The sequence below is a fragment of the Vipera ursinii genome, assembly GCF_947247035.1.
Source record: "Vipera ursinii genome assembly, chromosome: 7".
Lineage (NCBI taxonomy): Eukaryota > Metazoa > Chordata > Lepidosauria > Squamata > Viperidae > Vipera > Vipera ursinii.
Genome location: NC_139521.1, coordinates 24,107,326 through 24,128,992, shown reverse-complemented (window position 1 = coordinate 24,128,992; position 21,667 = coordinate 24,107,326). Strand labels below are relative to the sequence as shown.

The 21,667-nt window shown below is 43.7% G+C and overlaps 1 protein-coding gene across 3 annotated transcripts in view; it reads right to left on the bottom strand.

Annotated features, from left to right (window-relative positions):
• LAP3 (leucine aminopeptidase 3) overlaps positions 1-21,019 on the bottom strand; it is a 49,277-nt gene extending 28,258 nt beyond the window's left edge. The window contains exons 1-6 of one of the 3 annotated variants that reach the window (XM_083367437.1): positions 20,435-20,796; positions 8,562-8,579; positions 7,646-7,761; positions 7,067-7,121; positions 3,989-4,094; positions 2,791-2,950 (exon numbers count right to left, since the gene is read on the bottom strand). In XM_083367437.1, the coding sequence (XP_083223563.1) occupies positions 2,791-2,950; positions 3,989-4,094; positions 7,067-7,121; positions 7,646-7,761; positions 8,562-8,579; positions 20,435-20,569 (590 nt within the window). In that variant the 5' untranslated portion in view covers positions 20,570-20,796. Of the gene's footprint in view, positions 1-2,790; positions 2,951-3,988; positions 4,095-7,066; positions 7,122-7,645; positions 7,762-8,116; positions 8,398-8,561; positions 8,580-20,434; positions 20,797-20,820 lie in introns of those variants that run through there. The other 2 variants (XM_083367438.1, XM_083367439.1) reach the window with 2 other exon arrangements.
• Between the last annotated feature and the right edge of the window lie 648 nt (positions 21,020-21,667).

Below are 21,667 nucleotides of genomic sequence, written 5' to 3'. Positions count from 1 at the left end.
GGCTCCCGCCAGATGCCACCCACTGATTTTCCGGCGTATAAGGCGACTGGGCGTATAAGACGACCCAACTTTTGAGAAGATTTTCAGGGGTTCAAAAGTCGTCTTATACGCCGGAAAATACGGTAATTAAAAGGGATATACAAATAAAAAATCAAGAGATTGGCCTGGATAATTTTCTTATCTTGGATTTACAAGGCTTGTTAAAGCTTTTAAGAATTTTTTGAGAAGAAGAAAGAGAAATGAAAAGAAATAAAGTTCTAGGACATTAACAAAGAAGAAGTGATGGAGATGGTTGAAGTTGCTGGAACTTTGGGCAAGAGTGATCATGCCATATTGGAATTCAGCATAATACATACTCAAGCAAAAGATCATAATCAAACCGGTGTCCTAGACTTTAAAAGAGCTGATTTTTACAAAGAGAATGTGGGAAGGATTTCTTAAAGGGGAAAACAACCTAAGATGCTTAGGAAATTCTGAAAAATCAAACAAGCCCAGACCACAGCAGAAAAGCAGGAAATCCAAAAGGAATTCAGCATGGTTGCACAAAGATCTCTGATAAACTAAGAGACAAAGGGATAAATACAGAAAATGGAAAGGACAAATAACTAGACAGAATACCAACAAATAACCAGAACTTGCAAAGATGAAACCAGAAAAGCTAAGGCTCGGAATGAAATAAGATTTGCAATAAATGTCAATAATAATAATAATACTTCTTTCAAATATTAATAGTAACAAAGTCAAGGAAATAATCTTCTCACAAATAGGAGAAAATGGTAAGGAAATGACAGTTAATAGAGAAAAAGCAGAACTTTTCAATTCATTCTTTGCATGTGTTTTTACACAAAAAGAAAATACAGCCCAACATGCCAATAACATAACTGCAAAAGACAGATTAGGAATGCAAATTAAAATAGGCAAGGAAATAGTAAAAGAACACATGACTGCTCTAGATAAGTTCAGATCACCAGGACTTGATGGATTACATCCTAAAGTACAGAAGGACCTAGCAGAAGAGATACCAAAACCATTAAACCACATCTTTCAAAGATTCTGAAGAACTGGAGAACTACAAGAAGATTAGAAAAGACCTGATGCAGTTCCCATCTTCAAGAAAAGGAAAAAAACAGATCCAGGAAACTATAGACCAGGCATGTCAAACTGCCAGATGCATCATGCCAAAACTGCGTTCACCCTATTGCCGGCAATGGGGAAAAAGTCGCAATATATCGTGCAACATCACCTGACATCGCCAAGTTTGACATGCCTGCTATAGAACAATCAGCAGGACATCAATACATGGGAAGATCCTAGAAAAGATAATCAAGCAACAAATCGGCAAACTACTATGGAGATTCTTAGTCATCCAGATCATGGTTGTCCCAAATGTGCTTTTTCAGGAGGCAACTGGACTTGTTTTTCTTTGAAGACATTTTGCTTCTTATCCAAGAAGCTTCTTCAGCTCTGACTGGATGGTGAGGAATGGAAGGATTTATATTTACAGCTGGTCATTGAGGCCATTTGGAACTTTATCTGTGTCCTCAAGGTCAGGGCTTTTCAACCAGTGGTAGGGGTATCACCTGTGGTACATTGGCACCTGGTAGGTGGTACGCGACCATCCTAGAGTAGTGGTAGCGGGGAAGGGAAATGAGCTGAACCCGTGGCAGCACCGCACAAGCCTGGCAAGAGATGGCTGGAGCTGCAGGGCTGTCACGGCTGAGCGGAAGCGCCAGAATCAGCGCCAGGCTCCAGCTGAAGCTCAGCGCTAATCCTGGCACTTCTGAGCCCAGAAGAAGCGCCGATCAGGTGGAATGTTGCAGCATCTCCAGAGTCTTGTGATTTACATTCAGATGCTTGGCAACTGATTCATATTTATGATGGTCACAGTGTCCTAGGGTCATGTGAAGTGACCAAAACCTGCTGCAACCACCCAGCAGAGGGGGCGGGGAAATAAAAACCAAACTCCCTCCCACCCCACCCCCGCTACCAATCCTCAACAGAAATGCTCACAACAAAGAAAACCTTGGACAGGAGGAAGAACCCAGAGGACCCAGATTGTTGGGGGCAATAATCTGACTTTGTAATAATGCTGCTTGGGGGGGCCCAAAAACCCTAATAAGCAGGCATATACATAGAATGAAGGCTATTGCTAAGCACATTGATTTGTGCTTTAGATTGTAAGCCACCCTGAGTCTTCGGAGAAGGGTGGGATATAAATAGGATTTAAAAAAATAAAAAAATAAAATAAAATAAAAAGAACGCCACTGGGTGGGCAGGCAGGTGTCTTGCTCAGCTGTGGCTTGGGGGGCACTTTTTCAGTGCCATTGTAACTTTGAACAGTCATTAAGCGAACTGCTGTAAGTCAAGGACTACTTGTACTTCATCATTTTTTTCCTTTTTTTTTGGTCATCAAGTTTTTGACACCTTGCTAGGCGACTGGTGGTACTCGGATGTTGCTATATCGTAAAAGTGGTACAATGGGTGAAAAGGTTGAAAAGCCCTGCTCAAGGTCACCTTAGTGGTGCAAATGGGTGTGAAGCCTTCTTGGAACTGCTGAAAGGACTGTTTTGTAGATTGGAGATATATGATGTCATATCCCTCCCCCTCTATTGAGAGATGCTCGATTCACTGGTTGATCACTGCTGGAAAATGATTTATTCATTTAAGTGCAAGGTCTAAAGGTGACTTTCAGTAAAGACTTTATTCAACAGCCTTTTATTTCTCAACACTTCATGGTAAACAAATTATTTCTGCAACAGAAGCACCATACCAACATAATGCCTTGGTTACCTGCCATGCAACTGAATTTCAAGGGTGGGTTTCTTTTTTTGTTTCAGTTCCTCATATTCAAAGATGCTGAGGGCAGCCCCTTCAGCTGCAGCCTGAGCATCTCCACAAGGGTCCACTTCAACACAAGGAAGTTCTAGGTCCTGCAGCTGCCTGCATCCAGCTAAACAATAAAACACACATTGGAAAAATTATGACCAAGCAGAACCAAGGAGGAGTATTCTAATGAACACACATCCTGTCATAAGGAGTAAAAATCAGCCAAGACAATCATTTCTGCAATCAAAGTTTTCTGAAGTGAAAATAATTATAGGACAATTAGATGAGTTATCTAGAAGCAACTCCCTACAAGTAATTCAAGAATGAGTAAGTGCCTCGCCCAACTTTCTCATGTTAGAAAATGATGACTGAGCAATCTCAGCTGGCCAAAGTACACAATGCATCAAAAAAGCAATTTTTGCAATATGCACCTTTATTTAGCCATGTTAAAAACCCAATTTTGCCAAGGCTACTTTATCAGCCCACTAAGCAACAGAAAAATGAAATTACAGAATAGAATTGGAAGTGATCTTGGAGATCTTTTAGTCCAATTCCCTGCTCAAGCAGGAAACCCTATACCATTCCAGATAAATGGCTCTCTTCTTGAAAACCTCCAGTGAAGGAACACCCATTACTTCTGCAGGCAAGCTGTTCCAATCATTAATTGTTCTGTCAGGAAATTTCTCATTAGTTCTAGGTTGCATTCTCTTTGATCACTCTCTTTTATGGAAAGCTATCACAAAGCAATTGCTATGCCAGCTTTGGTTCTAAAGGCTGCAAAAGGTGGGATTGTTGAAAATATGAGATTTTACATTTGGGCTGGATTCTGCTGCCATGCCTTCCCTCATGGGGCCAAGGACAAGGGTCTTACACACCCATCACATTTGTGATGAACACGCAGTTCTATCAGTTGCCATTCAAGCTGCCCTGTTGAAATTCCCTTATATGTACATCTTATGGTTGCAGAGGCCTGATCTCTTGTAAATTAAAATCATGGACTTTAAGTCCAGCAGAATTTAACCCAAGGGAGACCCGCAACTGCCATCTAAGTTACTAAGCTTGACAAATGGAAACAACCTTTTAAAACACAGATTGCACTCATTAGGGAAGCAGTATTAGAGATTGTACATTAACACAAAACTAATGTTTTAATTTTACTAGCCTGCCACAGCTGCCCGTATGTTTTCCTTGTCTTCATTCCAGTTTTCATCTATGTTAACTCCCATTGCTTTCTTTCCCAGGCCAACAACTACTACATTTGGAAAGGCCTGCAAAAAAACAGAAGAGAAAATAAATTCATTTTTCCTTTTTTTTAAAAAAAAAAAGCCAGCCAACCAGAATTTCAAAGTATGTCTTTCAAGATTAGAGCAGATCTAGTATTTACTAGGGACGTGGTGGGTGAGGACGCTGAGCTTGTCGATCAGAAGGTGGGCAGTTTGGCAGGTCGAATCCCGAGTGCCGTGTAACAGAGTGAGCGCCTGTTACTCGTCCCAGCTTCTGCCAACCTAGCACTTCGAAAGCACGTAAAAATGCAAGTAGAAAAATAGGGACCACCACGATGGGAAGGTAACAGCGTTCTGTGCACCTTTCGCGTCTAGTCATGCCAGCCACATGACCACGGAGACGTCCTCGGACAAGCGCTGGCTCTTCGGCTTTGAAATGGAGATGAGCACCAGTCCCTATAGTTGGAAACGACTAGCACGCATGTGCGAACCTTTATCTTTACCTTTAGTATTTACTTCCTTCACATTTTAAAATATCTCTGACAGGGAGACTAAACTAGTAATATGCAGTAAATGCTCTCCAAAGAATATTCCAATGAAAATGTTTTCTGTAATATCCAATATCTAACCTCTTGCATTAATGGAAAAAGGTTACGCAACAGGATGGCACATGATTGCAAGAAAGCCCTAAAAGGGGAAGGCTATTTTGTTTTTTTAAACAATTAATAGAGTGTTGTTGTTGTTAGTTGCGAACTCATGTCCGACCCATTGCGACCCCATGGACAATGTTCCTCCAGGCCTTCCTGTCCTCTACCATCTTCTGGAGTCCATTTAAGCTCACACCTACTGCTTCAGTGACTCCATCCAGCCACCTGTGTCGTCCCCTTCTTCTCTTGCCCTCAATCTTTCCCAGCATTAGGCTCTTCTCCAGTGAGTCCTTCCTTCTCATTAGGTGGCCAAAGTATTTGAGTTTCAACTTCAGGATCTGACCTTCTAAAGAGCAGTCAGGGTTGATCTCCTCTAGGACAGACTGGTTTGATCGCCTTGCAGTCCAAGGGACTCGCAGGAGTCTTCTCCAGCACCATAGTTCAAAGGCTTCAATTCTTTGGTGCTCAGCCTTTCTTATGGTCCAACTTTCACAGCCATACATTGCAACTGGGAAGACTATAGCCTTGACTATACACACGTTTGTTGGCAGGGTGATGTCTCTGCTTTTTAGTGCGGTGATCTTGGGAGCCCAGGAAAATAAAATCAGTCACTACCTCCATTTCTTCCCCATCTATTTGCTAGGAATTGAGAGGGCCAGATGCCATGATTAATAGAGTACATGGTATCAAATCCTTTAAATACATAATTGCAACCTCAAGTGTTGGGATGGTTCACTGCTTTGAATAAGGATAGCAATAGACTTATATACCACTTCATAGTGCTTTATAACACTCTCAGAGTGATTTACAGAATCAGCATATTGCCACCAACAATTTGGGTCCTAATTTTACCAACCTTGGAAGGATGGGAGGCTGAGTCAACTTTGAGCTGGTGAGGATCGAACTCCTGGCAGTGAGCTGAATTAGCTTGCAATACTGCATTCTAACCACTGTGCCACTACAGCTTTTGATCAGGATAAGAAGATACAGATAAAGGAACACAACCCAGGAGCATGATTAAATATAAGAGTTACACACAGAAAACAGGGAAGGCGATTATAAACCAGCATCATAAACTGACATCTCTGATAACACAAAATCACATCAACCACCAAATCCACTCTTTACCTTTTTGTTTTTTATAAATAAAACTGTGATGTCATTTTCAATTGTTAGATTTAGTTTTAGTCAAGTGCTTTACTTTTTGGAACACTGAGTCACCCCGTTGCTTCCCTGGACCTGCCCCATAGCTTTCATCAGAGCTTTCACACCCAGAAACAGTTTGCCATGGTCCCTTAGCTAAGTTCTGAAGTGTCATTTAAGAGATCACGTTTCACAGCCAATATTTGAAGGGTTGGAAGTCACCTTTAGACGCCCTGGAACCTAGAGCTGCATTCAATGTACTCCGGAACTCAGCATTCAGAGTGCTGCCAAGTGAATGACCCAAAGCTATCTCAAAGCACAGTGAAAGGTCAGGTTCCTCACTTGCTAAGAAACTTGGTTGTAAGCCAACCAGAGCAGTTTTTAAGACAGGCAGCTATACAGATAGTCCTTGACTTACCACAATTGGGACCAGAATTTCCACTGCCAAGCAAGGTGGTGATTAAGTAACTCATGTCCAATTTTATGACCTTTTTCCATAGCTGTTAAGTGAAGCACTGCAGATGTTAAGTAAATCATGTAGTCATTAGGCAAACTCAAGTTTGTCCCATTGACTTTGCTTGTCAGAAGCGGGCTGGGAAGATTACAAATAGTGATAACATGACCTATAACCATCATAAATACATGCTAGTTGCCAAGTGCTGAATTTTGATCAGGTGACCACTGGTTTAAGTTACCATTTTAGTGCTGCTGTAACTTCAAACAGTCACTAAACAAATCGTTTAAGTTGAGGACTACCTCAACTTAATTAATCCACAAACTTTCCATCTTATCTCCTATCCCTAGATGGCCTTTTCAGCATTAACTACCATAATCACTTGATTCTCAGTCTTTGCTTCAGTCCTGGTTTTGTTGTCCTCTTATGAAGTCAGAACAAGCTGAGAGAGGAAGGCAAGCTCTAAACTGAAAAAACTATGGGATGTGCACATTTTTATTACAGAAAGGATTGCTACTGTTCTATAAACCTTACCAATGAGATAGTTCTGAAGAATGTTTTTTTATTAGGGAGAAAGAAAAAAGTACTATGGGAACTTTCAGTTCACTGTCATATTTGTGTGATATTTTAAGTGTCTAATTCTCTTCCTCAAAATTCAACAGGAAATCCTCAAAGCTCCACCACTCTTCTTCTAGCCAAAAAAACCAAACAAACCCTAACGCTTTAAAAATTAAGAGGCACATGGCTAAATTAGTTAAATATTTATCCCGTACCTGATGCAAACCATGAAAGATGCGGGTCTTCCCTTTCTTCAGAGGTGGCCCAGAACTAGAATAGGACACAAAACAGATGTTGCCTACTCACACTAACAGCACCTGGATCAGAAAATTAGCCTGTCAAGCTTTCCTAGAATATTTGGGAACTTCATGGCAGCTACAAAAAGCACATACATTCTCCTGGAAAAAGAGCTGCTTGATTTATATGAATGTTATATTCAGGTTCATCAAGGTACCTGTATGCAAACCTTTTGGGAATCAGATCTGAAGTGTTGCAGGACCCTTTTGATTATGACTGTTAGCCTGTCTCACTTTTCTAGTCACCTGCTCTTAACTTGAAACTGAGAACACCTGACACAATGGACTTTTGGCCAAGTCCCAAAAAGGGAGGTGGCTTGCTTGCAAACAGAGGGGGAAATAGAATCGGCATCATTTGAATGGCAAAAAGGAAAAAAATAAATATAGAGAGAGGGGAAAATTTCTGCAGCTACTTGCAAAACATCCTTAAGGCCAAATATTTTTCCTGTCATTTTGCAACAGTTTAATAAAAAGAAAGAAATGCAACCAGTTGCTTACATGGCCAGTAACTCCTTCAGCTTCCCATTGACTTGTTTGTCAAAAGCCTCTCCTGCATCAGACAACTGAGAAGGTTCATCATCACCGTAGCTGGCAAAGGATCCAAGAATGAGACCCTAGAGAAGGTGAAGGATTCATTAGGTAACATCCATAAAACAATGGCAGATCCCTTCCACAGGATCAAAATTGAAGGGCAAAACATTTCCACCACAGATTCATATTCTCTTCTACTGAAACAAAGGTCACTGTGAGATATATTAACTTTTAATTAATAGGTTAATTTCACCTAAACCTATCATCCTATTAAACATAATCATGACAGGGCAGTCTTCAGAAAGAAAAGGCTATGCAATGAAAGATCCTACACAAATTGGGAAACAGGCAAAAACCCCTATTTAGATCACAGAATTGCTGCAAATTCCTACTCCCAGCCCTTGATGGCTTCTTGCCCCAAGATCCGAGATCACTTACCTTTCCGGCATAAGGACTATCGCTCTGTTGATGAGGCATTGTCTGCATTACTGCTGCTTCTGGCACTTTCAGCTCACTACCAGCGGAAGATTTTATAGCAGGGAGGATATCTCGGTCCCGCCTCCAAGGCTGAACTCTGCCCCATGTGAAAGCGGAAGGAACAGCAGGGCGTGAGCTCAAGGAGCTCAGTGCTGCCTTGCTGGGAAGATTTCATTTTGCTTAGCTCAATTTGCCTTGGGGGAAAATCTGAGGAACAAGCTAGAATCAGGATTTAGCAGGTTCAGAAAGCACCTGACCTGCACTAAATCAGTCTATGGTCTAGTCCAGTGTTTCTTGACCTCAGCAACTTTAAGATATATGGACTTCAACTCCCTGAATTTCCCAGCCAGCATAGTCCACATATCTTAAAGTTGCTAAAGTTAGGAAGGAAACATGGTCTACTCACCTTAAAAGCTTCCAGATACTGAATCAAGGCATTTGTCCCTCCAGGAGTTTTAAAGGATTTTTGCAAAAAGAAAAAAGGAAAAAAAAGGTGGGGGCATTTTCAATTTTTAGGAGACTGGCAACAGTAGACCTCTTTTTTCTGTTTTGTCACATATGCCCAGCTTTTTTCTTGCCTTACTCTACACAAAATATTGTTTTGTAATTATTGCCCTAAAAGTGGCTGAAAACCACACTTCCCCATAATTTAAAGATTAAGAAACCTGATCTCTTAGAGCAAGGCTGTTCTGAATTAAACCATGTTTTGGGTGTAGGTGGACTCAAGCTAAAGCTACTGAAAAAAAAGCTGCTCCCAGTCACTGAGGAAAATATAAAGCTAGAGGTGATTTAGTCCTTTGAGATCATATGCAAAATCAATACAATTTAGTCACTCAGTTCATCAACAGAATAGCAAATTGGATCAAGAGCACACGGTTCCTGATCCATCCTAGTTACAGGCAAAGATGGAATGGCCTCAGTTGGATCCCAACCATTGGGAACAAGGACATAGCTAGGAAAGGATGGCCCATCTCAATGTGATCAATCTCCTGGCCTCCAGATGGGATTACAACTCCCGTCCCCTCCAGTCATTGGCCATATTGCTGGGAATAATGAGAGCTGGATCTCAAAACATGCTAAGCATCAGACACAAGCAATAGACTATAATATAGACACAATACAATACAAAATTGTATTACAATACAACACAATACAATAAAACAATACAACACAAAGAATACAATACACACACAAGTAACAGAACAATCAAACCAGTATCTTAAAACTTTAAAAGATGAACTCAGAAAAAGCTTGGGAATGATCCCATGGATCAAAATCTTAAAGGGGAAGCCAACTCAAGAAGCTTGGGAAACTGAAAAATATCATCATAAAAGCCCAATCCAGCACAATACCACTGAAAAAGGAAAACAAGAAATCCAAGAAGAAACCATTATGTTTGCACCAAGAACTCTTGGACAAACTGGAAAGAGGGACACATAACTAAGGCAGAATACCAACAAATAGCCCAAACCTGTAAAGACAAAGTTAAGAAAGCTAAGGCTCAGAACGAAGTAAGACTTTCAACAAATATAAAAAAAAGTTTCTTTCAACACAAAAAAAACAAGACAAAAGTCAAAGAAATTGGTCCACTAATGGGAGATAATGGCAAGGAAGTAGAGAGAAAGCAGAACTGTTTAACTCATTCTTGGCAAAAGATCATACGATCCAAAAACAGAAGTGAAAAAAATAGAATAGGAATGCAAAATAAAATAAGCAAAACAGAGGGTAAGAGAACACCTCTCAACTCTAGACAAATTCAAATCACTGGGTCCTGATGGATTACATTCCAGAGTTCTGAGGGAACTGGCAGACATGATCTCTGAACCACTGATCCATATATTTTAAAATTCTTGGAGTACCAGGGAACTACTTGAGGATTGGAAAGGAACTGATGTTGTTCCCATCTTCAAAATCCAGGAAACTTCAGACCAATCAGCCTGACATCAATACCTAGGAAGATCTTGGAAAAGATAATAAGCAACAAATCTGCCAACACCTAGAAGCAAACAGTTATAACCAGAAGCCAACCTGGCTTCATCAAGAACTCATCAAGCAAAACAAACCTTATTTCATTCTTTGACTAAGTTACCACAGTTAAATTAAATCTGTTAAATTAAATTAAATTCTCCTTCATTGGTAATTAAATGTTTTTATATTAACAACTGATGGTATAAAAATGTCCCTACACTAAAGAAATTCTGTAATATGGACTTACAGACACTATTCATTAATTTCATACTCTTGTATAACATTCATGAGTTTTGTTCATTTATACTAGTTGTGGTCTTCATACCACCCTAAGCTTGCATAAAGAAAGCATTGCAAACCTTAGCTGACCAAATCCTGTGGGCTGAAGAGATATCCAGGCTCCCTACTCATTGTATTAGGAGATTTAAACAGTGCTAATCTAAGCCAGGATTCAGAGCTGCCAAGATACATTCAGCATGTCAGCTGTCTCACTAGATGCAAGAATATTTTAGACTACCGCTACTCAATATTAAAAGATGCCTATCACTTGTTACTAAGAGCAGCTGTGGGACACTCTGATCACTGTATGATTCACCTTGTACCTGTTTATAGACAAAGACTTAAAATCATAAAACCAATAGTTAAAAGTGAAATCTTGGACTGAAGAGGCAAAGTTAAAGCTACAGGCTTGCCTCGACTGCACAAACTGGAGTGCTTTGAAGGAGCAGGCAGGACAGCAAAGTTAAGCAACTTAACTTTATTAGGAACCAGGCAAACAAACAGAAGAACATCGCTCTATTTATACTAGCAGCTGTCAGACGTCTGACCAATCAGGGCTGTGCCGGTTTCCCGCTCCGTTTGTTTCCGCCAATCGGAGTCGGCTGGTTTTGACAGCTCGGAGCTGTCATCTGGTGGCGCGTGCGCTGTTGCCGGCGACTTTGACAGCCAAGAGCTGTCAGTCGGTTAGCGCCTGCGTAGTTCTATCCGGCAGCTTTTGACAGCTGTCAAAAGCTGCCGCGGTTTTACCTCAGCCCTGTTGGTTCTTATATATTAAGAATGTTTAATGTTACATTAACATGTAAATACATAACACCCCTTACCCCTCCCTGATTGAGTTGACGTTTCCCCAACTGTTTCTTTTTTGGGTTTCCCCATTAGAAGTCTTCCAAGTAGGCGGGGGGTCTTTTTATTTTTTCAGAGCGTCGGGGGGGTGTCTCCTCTGGTCGTTCATTTCCCCCAGGTGTATTGGAATCTGGCTCGGGGGGCAGGGGGTTTGGCTCCGTCATTTCAGAGTTCCTTTCGTGTTGTGGGAGGAAGTCATTCTGTGCAGGGTTTTGCTGTGGTGCCATTTGTTCGGGGGGGGGTTGGTGTGACAGTGTTTGCAGGGGGTTCTGATCGCATTTCAGTCTTCACGCAAAAAGAAACTAGCCAAACCTACCAAAAGCCTAACTGTAAAAGACAGACTAGAAATAAAAATTTAAAAAGTAAGAAAATGGTTAGAGAACACCTATCTGATCTTGATGAATATAAATCCCTGGGACCTGATTGTTTACATCCCACAGTTCTGAAGGAGCTGGCAGATGTTATCTCAGAACTATCATACATATCTTTCAAAAATCCTGGAACACTGGGGAATTACCTGAGGTTTGGAAAAGAGCTGATGTGGTTCCCATCTTCAAAAAAAAGGGAGGGGGAAACAGACTCAGGAAACTGACTCAGACCAATCAGCCTAACTAACATCATTACTCGGGACAATACTGGAAAATAAAATAAAAAAACATCTGCAAACATCTAGTAACAAAGGTATGACTAAAAACCAGCATGAGTTTTGTTATGTATTTACATGTTTATTAACGTTAACATTAATAATATACAGGGCTGAGGTAAAGCCGCGGCAGCTTTTGACAGCTGTCAAAAGCTGCCGGACAGAACTACGCAGGCGCCCACCGTCTGACAGCTCTCGGCTGTCAGAATCACCTGGCAACAGCACGCGCTACCGATGACAGCTCCGAGCTGTCAAAACCAGCTGGCTCGGATTGGCGAAGCAGACGGCGCGGGAAACCGGCTCAGCCCTGATTGGACAAACGTTGACAGCTGCTAGTATAAATAAGAGCGTTGTTCTTCTGTTGTTTGCCTGGTTCTTAATAAAGTTAAGTTTGCTTAACTTTGCTGTCTCGCCTGCTCTTTCAAAGCACTGGCGACGAGGATGGGATGCCTGCTTGCATAGCTGAAGTCACCGCCTAAGGGGAGAAGAGATTTTTTCCCTTAGCCAGAGCTAGTCACTCGCTGAAGTCACTAAGGAAGCCTAGCTTCCACACAACGCAAGCAGCAGCACCCACGACCGGACAGCATGACGAACCATGGCCATATTCGCGAGTTCAACACTCGCCACCCAGAATGCTGGGAATCTCATCTAGGCCAGGTAGAAGGGTACCTGGTGGTGAAGAAGATAACTGACGATCGGGCTAAAGCAGCCGCCCTCCTCTGGCTCAGCGGGCCCGCCGTCTACGATGCCGCTGTGGGACTCTTCAGTCCAGAACCCATCGCAACAATCTCCTACGCTGAACTCACCGAGGGGCTGAGTAAACACTTCATGCCCACGAAGTCAGAGCTTTTCTGGAGGGTAAATTTCGCCCAACGAGTACAACTTCCTGACGAGCCCGCTAATGACTTTATAACCCGGGTCAGACACGCTGCGCGGCGATGTCGGTTCCCCGATTTAGAGGACCGAATCCGGGACCAAATCGTCATAGGGCTTAAAGATGAACGGCTGAGGAGGAAGCTGATCGCCAAACCCGCTCTGACGCTGGCCGAAGTGGCGATGGAAGTCATCGCCTACGAAGACAGCCACGGTGACAACCAACGTCCCCCTGATAGCGGGCCCAGTGGGTCCGTGCACCAGGAGGACGGCGCCTTCAGCGGGCCAGAGGATGACGACATCTCCATGGACATCGATGCCGTGCAGCAGCGATTCGAGAGACTCAGGCTTCAGCGCAACAACCGAGGGGGCTCTTCCAACAACAACAAGAGCACTAGCTACCAGCCGAACAGAGCTAAATGTGCCAGCTGCGGCGGAAGCCACCTGAGAGCATCGTGCCGGTTCCGCAGTGCCAAGTGCCATGGATGCGGAAAAACAGGCCACCTCAAAGCCGTGTGCCGTAGCCGGAGTCGAGAAAATGTACATGAATTGGAGGTGACGTCTGCAGGTACGAACCAACCCACACCCAGGGACAGGCACAAATCCAAACCCCTAGTGCAAAATGTGAAGGGAAAAGTGAGAGAGCACACGGTCCACAGCACCCTTAAGCCCAAAGTCAAGGTGGACGTCCTAATTCACGGAATCCCCTGCGAGATGGAAGTGGACTCTGGGTCCTCCGTCTCTCTCATTTCTTGGCAAACTTACAGGGACACTTGTAACCGCAGCCGGCAACGGCCTGCCTTACGCCCCACTAAACTCCGCCTAGCGGATTTTCAAAAAACACCCATTAAACTCCGTGGAAAGGCCTCAGTCCCAACGGAGTTTAGACAATTTAAGGGACCCCTTACTATACTAGTTACCCAGGAAAACAGGACCAGCCTGCTAGGGCTGGACTGGTTGGAGGCACTAGGGATAGCGCTGACAGGCGTCAACGCCACTCAGCTGTCAAACTTGGAGTCCGTCTGCCTTCAATTCGCGGACGTTTTTGACAGCTCACTGGGAAAATACACAGGACCCCCAGTATCACTAAAACTGAACCCTAATGTAATGCCAATCAGAATCAAGGCTAGAAGAGTTCCCTTCGCCTTGAGAGAAAAAATAGAAAATGAACTAGATCGGCTAGTTACCTTGGGAGTTTTAGAACCAGTGGAAGGGGCCGAATGGGAAACACCCATAGTGACCCCAATTAAGCCCAATGGCCAAATCAGATTATGCGCTGATTATAAGGCGACCCTGAACCGCGCATTAAACGCCCATGCCTACCCGGTCCCGGCTGTCAAAGACATCCTCGCGGCCATTAAGTCAGGCGCCATTTTCGCTAAGTTAGACTTGGTGCAGGCGTATTTACAGCTGCCTGTCACCGAATGGGAAACACCCATAGTGACCCCAATTAAGCCCAATGGCCAAATCAGATTATGCGCTGATTATAAGGCTACCCTGAACCGCGCATTAAACGCCCATGCCTACCCGGTCCCGGCTGTCAAAGACATCCTCGCGGCCATTAAGTCAGGCGCCATTTTCGCTAAGTTAGACTTGGTGCAGGCGTATTTACAGCTGCCTGTCACCCCTGACACCGCCTTAGCACAGACAATTGTCACGCACAAGGGAGCGTTCAAAATTAACCGCCTTCTATTCGGCATCTCCGCAGCCCCAGGGATCTTCCAAGAAATCATGGAAAAAACACTAAAAGGGATCCCTGGGGTCTGCCCATATTTCGATGACATCCTAACTGCAGGGGAATCAGAAAACGACTTAGCGGACAAACTAACAAAGGTGCTCCTTAGGTTCAGGAAGGCTGGCCTCAAATTAAGAAGAGACAAATGCTCCATAGGGGTGCCCTCAACGGAGTTCCTAGGGTTTAAAATTGACGCAAAGGGGATTCACCCCACTGAATCTAAAATAAAAGCCATCAAAACAGCACCCATCCCAAAGAATAAACAGGAACTCCAAGCCTTCCTAGGGTTAGTTAATTTCTACCATACCTTCCTGCCTCACAAAGCCTCAATCGCTGAACCCCTCCACAGGCTATTAGACAAAGGCAAACCCTGGGTTTGGTCACCTCAGCATGACAAAAGTTTTAAACTTCTAAAAAACTTACTGACTAGCAACGCTACGGTGGCACTGTTCAACGAACAGCTACCCTTATGTCTGGCATGTGATGCCTCGCCCTACGGCATTGGAGCAGTCCTAAGCCAGTTAACTAAGGAGGGAACTCAAAACCCTGTAGCGTTCTATTCCAGAATGCTGTCAAAACCTGAGCGCAATTACGCTCAAATAGATAAAGAGGCTTTAGCCATAGTTGCTAGCGTAAAAAAGTTTCATGAGTACCTCTATGGTCGCCAATTTACCATTTTTACGGATCATAAGCCCCTATTAGGAATCTTTACAGTAAACAAACAGACGCCCCAAATATTATCCCCCCGCATCCTTAGATGGTCCACCTTTTTGTCAGCCTATTCATTCACTTTGGAATACAAACCAGGGAAAAGCATGGGTCATTTATTTTATTTTATTTATTTATTTTATTATATTTATATACCGCCCTTTCCCTGAGGAAAGGCACCGCAGACTTGCTCAATTCCTTTTATCACAACACACCACCCCCTGCACAACTAGTGGAAAGTCTCCAGCAGAACTACGCTGGGGCAAAAGACTAACTACCAGGCTGGACCGTTTACATCCTGACAGATCCCCACCAGACCCAGAGCTTCCCCTCCGGTACAGAACTCTCAGCACCGGGCAAGCTGTCTCGGCTAGGAACTACGGAGGCGGCAATAAGTGGACACAGGGAGTCGTCATAGAACAAACAGGTCCCCTATCATACGTCATTGACACAGGGAACAATTCCCATATCTGCAGACACATTGATCAACTACGGTGACGCAGCCCACAAAATATGGGGGAAAGGGGGAACTTTGAAATGCAACCAGAACCGCCGCCGCAGGCACCCACACACCAAGACCCCCCCGAACAAATGACACCACAACAAAACCCCGCACAAAATGACTTCTTTTCTCAAAGAAACCCTGAAGCAAGGGAGTCAAGCCCCCCGCCCCCCGAGCCAGATCCCAATACATATGAAGAAAAGGAACAAACTGAAGAAACAATCCCCCGGCGGTCCGAAAGAATAAAAAGACCCCCCACCTATTTAGAAGACTTCGAATGGGGCAACCCCAAAAAGAAACAATCGGGAAAACGGCAACTCAATCAGAGGGAGGGGTAAGGGGTGTTATGTATTTACATGTTTATTAATGTTAACATTAATAATATACAGGGCTGAGGTAAAGCCGCGGCAGCTTTTGACAGCTGTCAAAAGCTGCCGGACAGAACTACGCAGGCGCCCACCGTCTGACAGCTCTCGGCTGTCAGAATCACCTGGCAACAGCACGCGCTACCGATGAAAGCTCCGAGCTGTCAAAACCAGCCGGCTCGGATTGGCGAAGCAGACGGCGCGGGAAACCGGCTCAGCCCTGATTGGACAAACGTTGACAGCTGCTAGTATAAATAAGAGCGTTGTTCTTCTGTTGTTTGCCTGGTTCTTAATAAAGTTAAGTTTGCTTAACTTTGCTGTCTCGCCTGCTCTTTCAAAGCAAGTTTGTTAAAAAAACATCATGCCAAACCAATCTTATTTCGTTGTTTGACAAAGTAACTAAATTAGTAGAGCAATGAAATGCTGTGGACATAGTATACTTAGATTTCAGCAAGACATTCAACAAAGTAGACCACAGCCTACTTCTTGGTAAGCTAGAAAAATGGGATAGACAGCATCACCACCAGATGGATTTGTAACTGGCTCACAAACTACTCAGTGAGTCATCCTTAATGGTACTACATCTACATGGAGGGAAGCAAGCAGTGGGGTGTCACAGGGTTCCGTTTTAGGCCCAATACTCTTCAATATCTTCATAAATGACTTAGATGAGGGAATTGAAGGGGAACTCATCAAATTTGCAGATGACACTAAGGTGGTAGGAATAGCCCACACCCCAGAAGAGAAGCTCAGAAGACAAGCTGCATAAGCTCTCAGTGTACATACAGACACTGAGTGATAAAGTGACAAGTCAAGGATCATAAATCATAAGATATAATCATAAAACATAAGATACAAACAAGTGATAAGAAATACAAATGACAGACTCAATAATTCCTCTGTAGAACTGTGTAAACAGCTCATTGGTATAGAGCACAGGTCTGCAACCCGCGGCTCCGGAGCCACATGCGGCTCTTTCAGCCGTCTCCTGCGGCTCCCAGTCCTCTGCCATGTGAAGTCCCCCCAAAAAAGAGTGCAGAGGGAAGGGAAGGGAGCAATGAGGTATTCTAAGTTCTGTCTTAGGCCCAGTACTCTTCAATATCTTCATAAACAATATAGATGAAGGAATAGAAATCATCAAATCTGCATATGACATCAAGCTGACAGAAATAGCCAATACTGCAGAACATAGGCTCATGATCCAGATGGATCTTGACTAATTTGAACCAAATAGACCACAACCTACTTCTTGGTAAAGTTAAAAAAAATGTGGGATAGACAGCCTCAACCACCAGATAGATTTGTAACTGGCAGACAAAGCATGCTCAATATGTAGTCCTTAACAGTATATAAAACAAGGTTTTTTACAAAATTGCCCCTATGAGTGTCCCCCCAAGAAGATTTTTAAGAAAAGAAATAATGGTGAAGCCAGACTGGTGGATGTATGGTAAAATAGTATCTTTCAATTCTGGTAACCCCATCCTTAAGTCTAGGGAAGAATTAGAATTAGAAGGTCACACGTTACTGGTTTACATGTCCACAAATGAAGGAAAGATTTAAATTAGACAAAAAAGGCCATGGTTTTGAGTTTGCAAAAAATGAATTGGAAATTCTATGTGGTAGTGATGGTCATATAATTACCAAGGTCTATAAAACATTATTAAAATTGAATTTGGAAAATGAAAATGTAAAACAGTGTATGATCCAGTGGGCAAGGAATTTGGGGCATACTGTAATGTGATGTTTGAACAATGGGAGAATATGTGGATAAAAGGCTTATAATTCACATTAAATTGTAACCTAAAAGAAAACCTTTACAGAATGATGTATCACTGGTATTTAACACCAGATAGGTTATTTAGAATGTATAAAGGTATTTCAAATGAATGTTGGAGATGTAAATGTAAAGAAGGGACTTTTTATCATTTATGGTGGACATGTGATATGGCAATTAAATATTGGGGTATGTTTCATATATTAATGCAGAAAATCCTTAAACTGAACATAAAGATTAAACCAGAAACTTTCCTTCTTGGTCTAATGGAAAGAGGGGAAAAATTGGAACTCTGATTTTATATATGGTGACGGCAGCAAGATTGCTCTATGCACAAAAGTGGAAGGATGCCTCGATTACTACCACAGACAAATGGTTTACAAAAGGTGATGGGATTAGCAGAGATAGCCAAATTGACTGTGCTGATAAAAGAATGTTCTATAAGTACTTTTGCTTCTACTTGGAAACCACATCTGGACTTTGTGCTTGAGGTGGAAAAAATGATATGATTTTGGATTTCACCGATTAGACTGATTTGCCGATAAAATAGCTACTGCATAAAGGTAAAGGTTCCCCTGCACATGCGTGCTAGTTGTTTCCAACTCTAGGGGCCGGTGCTCATCTCCGTTTCAAAGCCGAAGAGCCAGTGTTTGTTCGAGGACATCTCCGTGGTCATGACTAGATGCCAAAGGTGCACGGAACGCTGTTACCTTCCCACTGTAGTGGTCCCTATTTTTCTACTTGCATTTTTATGTGCTTTCAAGCTGCTAGGTTGGCAGAAGCTGGGACGAGTAACAGGTGCTCACTCTGCTACACGGCACTCAGGATTCGACCCGCCAAACTGCCAATCTTCTGATCGACAAGCTCAGCATCCTAACCCACTGAGCCACCGCGTCCCATTAGCTACTGCATACTACTATCGAAATGTAAAAAGTTGAGATTTGATTTTAATGTCTGATTTTACTGCAACAATGGTTTTTGTTTCTTCCCCTCCCTTTCTTCACACCTTTTGTTTTCCCTTTTTCTACTGTTGTCCCATTTGCTTTTGTATTTTCACATTTTATGATATAAATGAATAAAACTAATAAAAAATAATTAAAGAAACATGTAGTCCTTAACAGAACTAAAATCACATGTTGGGTGGTGGACAGCAGGGTACTCCAGGGTTTTAAGCCCAGTACCTTCCAATATTTTCAAAAACAATCTAGATGAGGGAATAGAAGGGGAACTCATCATATTTGCAGATGACACTAAGCTAGCAGGAATGGTTTAACATCCAGAAGAATCTCAACAGACATGAATACTGGGGTCTATACAATAAAATAAAATTCAATGTGGATAAAAGTAAGATTTTACACTGAGGTAATAAAAACCAAATGTATAGGTATAGATTGGATGAAACATGGGTCAATGCCAGTAACTGTGAGCGGGAGTTCTATCTAGTGGACAATCACTTAAATATGAGCCAGAAGTGTGTGGCTACAGCCAAAAAAAACCAATTGCACTCCTAGGCTGCCTTAACAGAGGCATAGAATCCAGATCATGTTAAGTATTAGTACCGCTTTACAAAGCCTTAGTTAACAACACACTTGGAATACTACATCCTATTTTGGTCACAACAATATAAAAATATGTTGAGACACTGGAAAAGAGTACAGAAAAGAGCAACAAGGATGATTAGGGTGCTGGAGGCTAAACAGCAGTTGCAGGTTCTGCCAACCCAGCAGTTCGAAAGCACGTAAAAATGCAAGTAGAAAAATAGGGACCACTACGGTGGGAAGGTAACAGCGTTCCGTGCGCCTCTGGTGTCTAGTCATGCCGGCCACATGACCACGGAGACGTCCTCGGACAAGCGCTGGCTCTTCAGCTTTGAAACGGAGATGAGCACCGGCCCCTAGAGTCGGAAACGATTAGCACGCATGTGCGGGGGAACCTTTACCTTTACCTTTAGTGAAAAGGACTAGGAGAGACATGATAGCAATGTTCCAATATTGGAGGGGCTGCCACAAAGATGAGGGGGTCAACCTATTTTCTAAAGCCAGAAGGCAAGACAAAAAAACAATGAAGTGAAACTAATCAAGGAGAGAACCAATCTAGAACTAAGAAGAAATTTCCTAGGTAAGAACAATTAACCAGTGGAATGCCTTGCCTTCAGAAGTTGCGAGTATCCCATCCCTGGAGTTTTTTAAGGAGAGATTGGACACCCACTTTTCTGAACTGGTATAGGGTTTCCTGCTCGAGCAGGAGTTTGGACTAGTCACTAGAAGACCTCCAAGGTCCCTTCCAACTCTCTTATTCTATACTCTATATTCTATCAACAATGCAAGGTAGGTTTAAATAAGTTCAATGAATTCTCGGTGCATTTTATTGTGACCCCCGTTTAGAAATACTGAAAGTTAAAACCGCTGGGGCTTTAAGCCATTCCTCCCAAGGGAAACAGACTTTCACGGCGTTATAAATAGAAATACGTAAAACATTACAAATAAAATATTCCTACTGCGCCGTTCTATTTCCACAAAACATCTTGGAAGCAGGAAATTAATAAAGGGATCCGAAAAGTGCTTCTGAGTCCCTTCGGAACACACCAACCCGTGTCATGATCGGGGGCAACCAAGCTCCACTTAGAAGCGTCTTTTTCCCGCAAAAAAAATCAGATCCGGGGCGTTGGTGCACTGCAGCCGGGGCTCGGGGCCTCCAGCAGAAGGCTTGATCTTGGGACACCATCACCGGCAAACGCGAACCACTCTGGCCACCTTCCCTCGCTAACTCCGCAGCCGGCCAGTCAGCACTCCAAGTGGTGGGGCGGCCGAGATTCCGGCTCAGCTGCAAGGATCAGGGAGGGCTAGGGCATCTGCGACGCAGCGCCCCGGAGCATCTGCTGTCCGGAGGCTCCGCGGGGCGTCGCGAGGGTTTGAGGCCCACCTCTCCCTTCCGCTCCGGTCCCTCGGAACCCCGACGGCGCGCTCGAGCCCTACCTGCCGAGCGGTGGCGCGCGTGCCGGCGGCCATGGAGGCGGCAAGGAGGAGGATACCGCGCGGGGGACGGGGGACCAGCGGGCACCGGCCTCTTGCCAACAACAGCCGCAGAAACATACTCGCCGCCCACAGCCAAGGGGACGACGGGAAAGAGGCAGGAGAGAACGAAGGGGCCGGCCGGTGACTCCGTGGGAGGGGTGGGTGAGCGATCGGTGGGAAGAGACGTGGACGTCTTTTATGTAACAACCTCGCTTCCTCTGCTCTGCTTGCAAGGGTCCCTGCTTGCTGATCGATGCATGAACAGAGTTATAATCCTAGGCGGCTGGGCAGAATTCAGATTCCGAGCAAAGCTTCCGTTTCTCTCCCCTGTGAGTGAGGGGGTCTCCAGGCGGTCGTCCTCGCCTCTTGCACGCGAGTCCACCCTGCTGTTTTTCAAGATTCCGGCCCACGTGGAATGGAAAGAGACCTGGAAATCTCGATTCTGGAGACAGGTTCTGTCTCACGGGAGATCCAGCTGCAGATTTGCCCTGCCTTTGAAGGGGACTTATTTGGCCATCTTCTCCAAAACCAACTCCTGAGCTCCAGCCCGGCGACAGGTTGGGGAAGCGCTCCGAGTCCCCTTTCTACCAACCAGGAGACTTCTAGTCCTATTCTAGGCCCTAAGCCAGCAGGCTAACTTTAGACAAGGCCCCCTTTCTCAGCCCAGGAAGAAGCAGCAGTCAAGGGCCACCCATTTTGCAAAACATAGGAAGAAAACTGCAGAGCCTTGTCTGGGAAGTTACCATATATAAATACCATCTACCAGAGTCCAGCTATCCTCTGCTTTTATAATACTTCCTTCCTCTTG